The sequence below is a fragment of the Myotis brandtii genome, unplaced genomic scaffold (assembly GCF_000412655.1).
Source record: "Myotis brandtii unplaced genomic scaffold, ASM41265v1 scaffold114, whole genome shotgun sequence".
NCBI classification, from domain to species: Eukaryota; Metazoa; Chordata; class Mammalia; order Chiroptera; family Vespertilionidae; genus Myotis; species Myotis brandtii.
Genome location: NW_005353927.1, coordinates 1,048,419 through 1,057,895, shown reverse-complemented (window position 1 = coordinate 1,057,895; position 9,477 = coordinate 1,048,419). Strand labels below are relative to the sequence as shown.

Below are 9,477 nucleotides of genomic sequence, written 5' to 3'. Positions count from 1 at the left end.
TCCAGCACGTCCCCGAGGCCATCCTTGTCGTCATTGGTAGAAGTTAAGGTTACTGGGGACTCGTGTCCTTTTCCCCTTGCCCGCCTCCCCCACCAGCTTCCTATCTGATTCCCAGCTCACAGCAGCCAGAGGGGGGTGTGGGCAGCGCCCAGAGTGGGCACAGCCCCTGCCCTGCCTAGGGAACATCCCCATGGACAGATGAGGCCCAGAGAGGCGCCCGGCCTGAGGCCAGGGGGCCGAGACTGTGGACCACAACCAGGCTCAGGCCCTGTGAACTCTACCTTTTGCCTCTTCACATTCCACCTGTCTCGTCAGACCCCTCCGCCCGGGCAGGAAGGGGTCCTGGCCCCGCAGGGTCCTGGCGATGCTGCAGCACTAGTTACAGCAGTGGCCGCCGCTGCCATTTATCGGCCCAGACCCTCAGTACACGGGGTCATCTTCCGACCACAGCCCTGTGAGGTGGGCGCTTGTCAGTCCGTGTGACAGGAGAGGGGGCCCGCACAAGCGAAGTGATGCCCAGGGACACACACCTGCAGACAGGAGTGGCTGAGACCCAAGACTAGGCCTGGCTGGGCTTAGGGCCTGACCCTTTCCTGCTGCCAGAGGCGTGGGGGTGGCTGTGAACCAGCCCCTGTGTGTGGAGCAGCTGGACAGGCACCTGGACCCCCACTGGGTGGAGGCGGGGGTGGGGGGGTGCTCAGGGATCTGGAGGCCTCCACAGGGGAGCTGGAGGGGGTTTGCTTGTGAGAAGCCACCTCGATGGCCACACTGGGGGAGGGGAAGCCAAGGAGGCCTTGGGCGGTGGGGACACTCGGGCCCTCAGCCCCGGTTTCTCCAGAACGTTGGTCCCATGGCTGCTCTGGGCCTTCTATTAAATGCTTCTTCCAGCCAGGCCCTCTGCCAGGTGCCTCTGCACCGCCCCACCCACCTGTGCACCGTGGACAGGAGGGAAGGGGGGCTGGGTGAGGAGTGTCTTGCTCAAGGTCACCCAGTCAGGGCAGCACTCAGACCCGGGCCTCTCACTCTAGAGCCTTCCTTTTAAGTCCCATGCCCTCTGCCCCTCGGTACCCTCCTCTGCGCACCTCACCTCACAAGTGCAGCTGAGGGGCAGGGAGCCACAGCTTTGGGGACCAGGGGGGTGCGTGGCGTGGTCGAGCTGGTGTGGGGCACTGGCCACAGGCATTCCCTCCCCGTGTCCCACACAGGGCCGATTCACCATCGCAGCCAAGCACCACATCTCCATCGCTGAGATCTACGAGACGGAGCTGGTGGACATCGAGAAGGTGAGGTGCGGGGGGCGGGGGGCGGGGGGGCGGCTGCAGCCAGTCGTCTGGGACCTGGACTACTCTCTCTGCCCTGTTCCCTCGGGGAGTCCTCTGGTGTCTGAGCACCGGGGAAGGGGCGTGGGCGCTGGCAGAACTTGGATGAGGGCTCTGGCTGTGTCCCAGGGGCTGCCGGTGATAAAGGCTGCATTACCCCCCTCACCCTCCTCCCTCCCGCCTCCCAGGCCATCGCGCACTACGAGCAGTCTGCAGACTACTACAAGAGCGAGGAGTCCAACAGGTACCCAGGGACCACTCCACTCCTGCCGCCCAGCCCCTTGCGCTTGCCACCAGCCACCGCCAACCTCTCTCCTCTCCGCCCCACACAGCTCAGCCAACAAGTGTCTGTTGAAGGTGGCTGGTTACGCCGCGCAGCTGGAGCAGTATCAGAAGGCCGTTGACATCTACGAACAGGTGGGGACCGTGGGGCTCCGAGCCCTGCTCTCTGCGGAGGGCGCTGCTCCCTATCCTGTGTGCCAGTGCCCCTTCCTCCCTCTGCCACCTTCTCTATCCCCCTCCCTCCCTTTCTGTCCACCTCCCTCTGTCATCCCCTCGCCCTCACTCTACTCACCTGGCTAAACATTTCCTCCGCCATGGCCCCCCGTGTGCTGTGCCCTTTCCCCAGCCCAGCCCAGGCCTCAGGGAGCTTCCTGGCCGACCCCAGAGCGAGATGACTCTGAGGAACCAGAGTCGGGGAGGGAACGGGAAGAATTGCCGAAGCCTGGGAGCCCAGAGGAAGGGGGTCAGGGAAACAGGGACCCTCCCACGGCTTCTCGGGCTCCCCTCCACTGTGTGGGGAGGGCTGGGCGGGGCCCGGGCTGTCCTGGTGGGTTCATGGCCAGGAGAAAGGCGGGCAGCTGAGAGGAGAGTGGGGCAGGCACCGCCTCGTGTTCCTTCAGCCTGCCGCCCCTCTGCCCCTGACATGCCAGCCTCCTGTCAGGCCTGATAGCAGGGCCGTCTCTCACCATCTTAGGCACCTTGGGAGGCCCACAGACACCTGGCCCTGTGGCAACATTCACACACCCCCCCCATTATGTCTCGGTCCTTGGTCACGCATGTACCCATTGCCAGCTTCCCTGGGGCTGGTCCCTGCCTCCCTGCCCTGGGGTCCTGGTTAGCAGGTGTTCTCCTGGGGCCCAGACCCAGCCTCCAGTGAGCCCCCCAGTGCCTGGCAGTGACCCTGGCCCTGTGGCTGCCTGCCGTGAGCTCACAGTGCAGCCACCATGTACCCACAGGTGGGGACCACCGCCATGGACAGCCCCCTCCTCAAGTACAGCGCCAAGGACTACTTCTTCAAGGCGGCCCTCTGCCACTTCTGTCTCGACATGCTCAACGCCAAGGTGAGCCCAGCCAGAGCCTCCCCCCGCCAGGTGGCCACTGGGGCACTGGGGCCACTGTCACTAGGCCAAGTCCGCTCTCAGCTCCTCAGAAGGGGTGAGCCCCTCCCTCACGTCTGGCCCCTGACAGTCGGCCTCGGGCGAGAAACCTTGTGCTCACTGATGTCACCGGCCGCCGCTTAGTGTGAGTTTCTGGTTCCCGACTCACTTGGTGCCAGGCCTTTCTTTCGTGAGAGCACATTTTGAATCCTTACTGCTCCCCGACCCCGTGAGGTCGGCATCTCTGTCACTCATTTTACAGGTGAACACTCAGGCTGAGACCAGAGTCTCTTGTTCAAGGCCACATGGCTGGTAAACAGCAGCCCCCATTCCCGATCTCTCTGACTCCCAGTCTCACGATGTGAACCATAGCCTGCATGTCCGCCTACCCATCTTCAATTCAGGGCCCCTTGGCAAGAGGGGTCAGTACTGGCGAGGGGCAGGAAATGCCCAGGGGAAGGAGTGAACTCCTGAATCAGGATTTCTTAGGGGTTTCCAGCCACCCTACCCTCAGCCTGGCACGTCTGAGCCCCCAGCCCTGCTCCCTGCATCGGGCGCCCTCAGATCCCTGCCCCACTGCTTACCCTGTGCCCTGAGCAGGTCACTGCCTTCTCTGGGTGTTTCCCTATAAAATGGGGCGCTCTATCATTTGATAGTTATATGAAACGTGCCCAGCGCCAGGCCTGACATGTAAGACGTACTCAGGCAGTTGTCATTGGCCCCCTCCCCTGGGTGAGCCTGGTTCAGGAGACAGTACTGGGCACTGGCCCGGGAAACGCTCCGTACATCCCCCCTTAACTCCCCGGCAGCTGTCTCTGCAGACAGGCTGGCGCTGAGCTCAGCTGCTTGGAGGTACCGCTAGGCACAGAGCCAGGTGACATGGAGGTGGGGGAGGGGCACAGAGCTGACTCAGGACCCAAGCCAGCCTAGATCCCCTTCGCTGTCAGGCCAGTGGCCTCAACAGCCCCTTTATCGGCTTGTCCCCTTTCTTCCTTCCTTTCTTCCTTTCACCCGCGCCATGCTCAGCTCGCTGTCCAGAGGTACGAGGAGCTGTTCCCCGCTTTCTCCGACTCCCGGGAGTGCAAGCTGATGAAGGTGCGTGCTGCCCTTTCCCTGCTCCTTGTACTTCCGGGCCTGGGAGTGGGTGGTTGGGAGCCTGCAGGTGGGTGGAGGCGCTCCAGTTAGTAGGCTCATCGAGATGATAGTGGTTCTCAAGGGGTTTTCGTTTTTATTTTGTTTTTCCTCTTCTGCCATTTGGATCTCCATTTTCTGGATAAAATCAGACTCAGGCAGTGATAAAGCTAGTAGAGGCTGAGCTGGGACGCGCGCGTGCGCACACACATAGACACACACATACACACACACACACACACACACGTGACCTGTGTCCATGAGCTTGCAAGCAACTTCCAACACAGGCAGGATTGGGACAGAGCCCTTTCCTTCCTGTCAGCATGGGAGTCCCCGATTTCCATCCATCCAGGTGGCGTGTACACGGATCTAACCTGCCTGCCATGTTCTTGCAGAAATTGCTAGACGCCCATGAAGAGCAGAACGTGGACAGCTACACCGAGGCGGTGAGTGGCGGCGGGCGGCTGCCCTTCTCAGACATGCTCCGCCGAGAATTTCACCCTTCTTAACTCTGGCCGTGGCCCCTGGCTGTGAATTCCTTTCTGTAGACACCCCAGAATCTCGCGAGTCACCCCCAAGAGGCACAGGGAGTATTCTCCCCATTTTAGAAATGATGGCACTGAGGCTGAGAACGAGGAGGGGACGTGTCCTTGGTCCCTCGGGGACAGAGCTGGGTTCAGGTCCACATCTGTCTGGCCCTGAAGACCAAGGCTGCGCCCCTGGGGTCCCCCTGAGTGAGCAGCTGGGGGCCACCTCTCATCGGCTGCGGTGGGTGACCCAGGAGCCGAGAGGGAAGGAAGTGAGCCGTCAGCCTCCCCCTTCGCGGGAGCAGGAGGGAGGCGGAGCTGAGGTGGCATTGGAGGGCCCATTCTTCCAGCAGCCGGTTCCTCATAGAACTGCCCCAGCTCCTTCTGAATGTTCCGGAACCCGGTGTGTCCAGCTCAGGGCCTGATCTGGTCATCCAGACAGCTGAGCGCCTGCCCCTCCGGGTTCTCGGCCCCTATGATGACAGACCAGCTCCCTCTGGTCCCTCCTGCCCCGACAGTGAAAGCTCCTCAAGGAGAGGGGGCACGAAGGGTGTGGGTTCCCGGGCCTCCCCTCCCCTGTGGCGCCGGGACAGGCCTTGTCACATCTCCAGGCCTCAGTTTCCCATCCATAAAACAAGGAGGCTGGGCCTTTCTTAAGCTACAGAGTTAATTATTATCCTGAAAGGGAACCACCGGGCCTGCTGCCTCCCTTGCTCCTCCTCAGGCCACGGCTGGCAGGGACACATCTGGAGAAACTTGGGAGCAGAGACCTTTGGCTTCAGGGCTGCGACAGGCAGGGAGCCAGGGCCAGGCGTGGGACTAGCCACCTGTCACCATAGTCACCGTTGCGGGTGTGCCACAGGTGAAGGAGTTCGACTCCATCTCCCGGCTGGACCAGTGGCTGACCACCATGCTGCTGCGCATCAAGAAGACCATCCAGGGCGAGGAGGAGGACCTGCGCTAAGCCCCGCCCCTGGCACCTGTCTTCCAGCCCCTCTGCTTTCCCCAGCGGCCCCTCCAAACACTGCGTGAGCCCCGAGAGGTGGCCCAAGACCTGGCTGGGACCTTCCCTCCCTTCCCCCCAGGAATCTCGCAGGCCACAGTGCAGGCTCCACACTGCCTCGGGGCCCTGGAGGCCGGCCTGCTGGCTACACAGTCACCCTCTGTTCTCGCACCCCTCGTCCCTCCCCGGCCCATTTATTTAAGCCCCAAAGAGACCCTTTTCCACCCCGAAGCACAGAGTCTGTGGCATAGACCGATCAGCTGTGGGTGCTGCCAGGGGGTGGGGTCAGCATCTGACCCTCCATCGCCTGACTGGCTGGGGCTGGAGCGTGAGGTTGGTTTCTGTCTTCCCACTTCTGTCCCCCAGCCAAGCGCTGAGCACATGTAGCAGCAGCTGAGATTTGCTCTCCGCTGTGGGGGGAGTTCCCCCTCCCCCCAGCGCCGGGAGCCTCCCAGCCTCCTGCAGCCCAGCCTCCCAGGAGAGACCCCAGGCCCTGGAGCAGGGGGTCATCCTGCACCCACCCCACATCTGCTCCTGCCATTGTGCTCTGAGGTTTTGTTGGTGGGAAGCTGCAGCTGGCCCCCAAAAGAAAATAAAAAACAACACTTTTGCATGAGTCTTCCTTCCTCTTCACCTCTGTGACCCCCTCTTTCAGGGCTAGAGTCGAGTCTCCTGGCCCCCACTGGTCTCTGATCACACTGGGGAGAGGAGGCCAGCTTTGGAGACTCGGCTGGGTCGGCGGTCTCAGGGAGGGAGGCCCAGGGATGGTGGGTTTGGGGAGGAGCCGTGGACTTGGGGGCCTGGCAACCCCCCGTCTTCATCTGTGAGCCCTGGTTTCCTCAGCTGGGTAGATGGCTGGCAGTGCCACCCTCAGAGCAGCTGGAGGATGGGTGCAGCAGTCACGTAAGAAGGGGTGGAAGAGGCCCACGGAATCTCCCAGCCTCACCCACGTCCACAGGCCCGGGGGCAGCACTGCAGGCCCCGGTGGCACTTGTTCTACGTGTCACAGGGTGGGGGAGAGCGGCTTTGGTGGCAGAGTACAGGACCCAGTAGGTGTGGGGAGTGGGAGAGATGACAGGATCCCTTTGCCTGGGAAGAGTGGGAAAGGACTACCCACCTCCACACTCCACGGTGCAGGCTTGCGAGTCAAGTGAACGTCTGCCGTGAATGTCCCTCCTTCCAACCCTCATGGGGGCGGCCAGAGGCGGCCAGAGGCAGGCGGTGTCACAGGGCAACTCCTCAGACAGGGGCTCCAGCCAGAGCTGCATGGAGTGCAGGAGAAGTTCGTATCAGAGTGGCCAGTGCGACACCCGGCCCTGCCCCTCTGGCCCCTCTGCTCCTCTCACAACTCCATTGATATTGGCTGCCTCGAGCTCAGTGACGACTCCTGAGACCTGGGATTGATTACTGATGTCTGCCATGAGCACAGGCTGAAGAATGGTTTAGAATCTATTTCTGTCATTCGTGACTGAAAAAGTAATTCTCAACCCTGGCTGTGCTGGAAATCAGAAAAAGTACTTAAGCTTGGATCACACCCTGATAAATTGTGGTTCCCCACCCTTTGGGGGTTTTTTTTATTTCCTGAAAGTTCCACAGGCAATTCAAAAGAGCAGGTAGGGTTGGAAACCACTGAACAAGACAATCCTTTCCAAACTAGAACTTCATTTATTCATTCGCTCAACAATTCTTAAGAGATGTCGTTTAGAGGTTACCATGTGAGGTAGAAGCCTGAAGAAAGCCGCCTTCAGAAGCAGCAGAACTAGACCCCACATGCTAGTCGCTCAGCGAGTATTGACTAAGCATCTACTGTGCCTGCCCTAGTCCAGCACCTGGGGATACAGCACTTCACCATGGAGCCAGAGCCTGCCCTCGAAGGCTTTCACTCCCCAGATGCAGAGATCTGGGGCTGACACACTCCCCCTCCACATCCAACCTGCCTTTGAGAACTTGCCTTTTATGTCTCTTATGTAACCGTCTGGCAAAGGACTGGCACATCTTTGTAGGTTTTTAACACATTTACTGAATGCTTGCTTTGTGTCAGGCCTTGTAGTCCACATGCTGGGGATGTTACTGCCGTCTCGGATCTTGCAATCTGTGTATATTCTTTCTGCCTGGAGGGAGGTGACAGGAAAGTTGGCCAACTCTAGCCCGGCCAGCGTGGCTCAGTGGTTGAGTGTGGCCCTATGAACCAGGAGGTCACAGTTTGATTCCCGGTCAGGGCACATGCCCGGGTTGCAGGCTCGATCCCCAGTGTGGGGTGTGCAGGAGGCAGCCGATCCATGATTCTCTCTCATCACTGATGTTCCTCTCCCCCTTTCCCTTCCTTTCTGAAATCAATAAAAATATATTTTTTAAAAGAATGATTCTTGCTTTAAAAAAAAAAAAAAAGTTGGCCAACTCTGGAAACTATACAGGTGTAAAGTCCCCAAGCCCGTCCTGTCATTCTAGGGACAAAATACTCAGGAAACTCGTAAGACCCTGGTTTTAGTGTTACAGAATTTCCCAGGCGACTGAAAAAATACACAGGGAGTACTCAGAGACCCAGGATAAACCCATTTACTTTCAGATGTACTAGTACAATGACTCAGGGTCAGTTCTCCAAATCCTGAGTGAGTGAATATGGAGGAAGCTTTCCCTTTATACCCTTTGGATTCTTTGTTTTCTGTTTCCTAACTACCAGGCTGTTGTGGGGCTTCCACAGCCCCTCCTGAGTCAGTCAGAATGGGGGAGTTACATTGTATCCAAATGCCTGGTCTGGGTGGTGCCGGTGACCTCTCCTCTAGCTAAGCTGTCACATTCTTTGTTTATGGCCCCTCTGTAAATTGGGAGTATTCTGGGAAACAGGTTCTGCAAGGCGGGGCAGGCATCAATGGAGTTAATATCGGCTAGCAAGAGTGTGGTCAGAAGGCAGGTTACTGGCACAGACTCAGATTGCTAGCGCCCCCCCCCCCACGGCCCCCAAATGTCTTATGTCCCCCTTCATTAGAAACACCTAGTTAACATCCTGTCCACCCCTGTCTAGCCTATCAGTCAAGGGACTTACTCTCTCTGAGCCTCAATTTCATCCTCTATAAAGTGGGCTAATAAACCTCTGCAGGATTGTTGCAAGGTTATCGAGGTAAATTTGGAAAGGATGTGTGGCACATAGTGCCCAGTGAATGCTGGGTAACAATAGGATGGTTGTGAGGATTCAATGGGATAATCCAGCCAACGTGACTGGCACAAAGCCATTCAATAAAGGAGGAGGTTATTTGTGAGGACAGATAGCTAGACCTTTCTTTCTTTGGGGTAAGAAGAATGCATTTCACCATTTTATTATATATATATACACACACACACACACACACATATATTCAATGTTTTAATTAGAAACAACTTGTTTCTAATTTAATTAGAAACCATCAAGATGTTGGTTTGAAAAAATTAATTCAAAGCTAAATTGAAAGTAATCAGCCAGTTTCTCAATTAGAATTGATATTCCGGGATGAGTAGCAGGATGTCTACATATAGATGAGACTCTCATCTAATATTCAAAGCTATTCCTGAGAGCCAATTGATTAGCTGAAGCAACAGGCACTTCCTTTCATAAATATGTTTTTATTGACTTAAGAGAGGAGGGGAGAGGGAGAGAAACATCACTAATGGGCTGCCTCCTGCACGGCGCTCGGGGGATCTAGCTGGAAACCCAGGCATGTGCCTGACCCGAATCGACCAGTGACCTCCTGGTTCATAGGTAGATGCTCCACCACTGAGCCACACAGGCCGGGCCATTTCACCATTTTAAAAGTGATGTGATTAACAAACTATTGGTGCGGTCTTATTTGGGTTATAATACTACTTCTTACTAGGTGTGTGATCTTACTTTTACCTCTGTGTGCCTCAATTCCTTCATGCATAAAGCAAAGTAACTACCTCAGACTGCTTGTGAGTTTTAAATAAATTGATAGATGGGAAGCGCTTAGAACAAACAGTTCCTGACATGTATTAAGCTTTATTGTGGGAGTTACCTACCGCCCACACAGCGCGCAGGCGCGTTGGGGCCAAGTCTCGGGGAAGCCCGGCGGCCATCTTGGTAAAGGGCAGCGTCGCGGCTGCTGACGTCATCAGTCGACGAGCGG

The 9,477-nt window shown here is 57.6% G+C and overlaps 1 protein-coding gene across 2 annotated transcripts in view; it reads left to right on the top strand.

Annotated features, from left to right (window-relative positions):
- Nucleotides 1-5,975, top strand: part of NAPA (N-ethylmaleimide-sensitive factor attachment protein, alpha) — a 27,953-nt gene extending 21,978 nt beyond the window's left edge. The window contains exons 5-11 of one of the 2 annotated variants that reach the window (XM_005857844.2): nucleotides 1,206-1,283; nucleotides 1,508-1,563; nucleotides 1,652-1,736; nucleotides 2,558-2,662; nucleotides 3,725-3,793; nucleotides 4,225-4,275; nucleotides 5,219-5,975. In XM_005857844.2, coding sequence (XP_005857906.1) covers nucleotides 1,206-1,283; nucleotides 1,508-1,563; nucleotides 1,652-1,736; nucleotides 2,558-2,662; nucleotides 3,725-3,793; nucleotides 4,225-4,275; nucleotides 5,219-5,320 — 546 coding nt within the window. In that variant the 3' untranslated portion in view covers nucleotides 5,321-5,975. The other variant, XM_014548146.1, reaches the window with a different exon arrangement.
- Nucleotides 5,976-9,477: the final 3,502 nt, after the last annotated feature.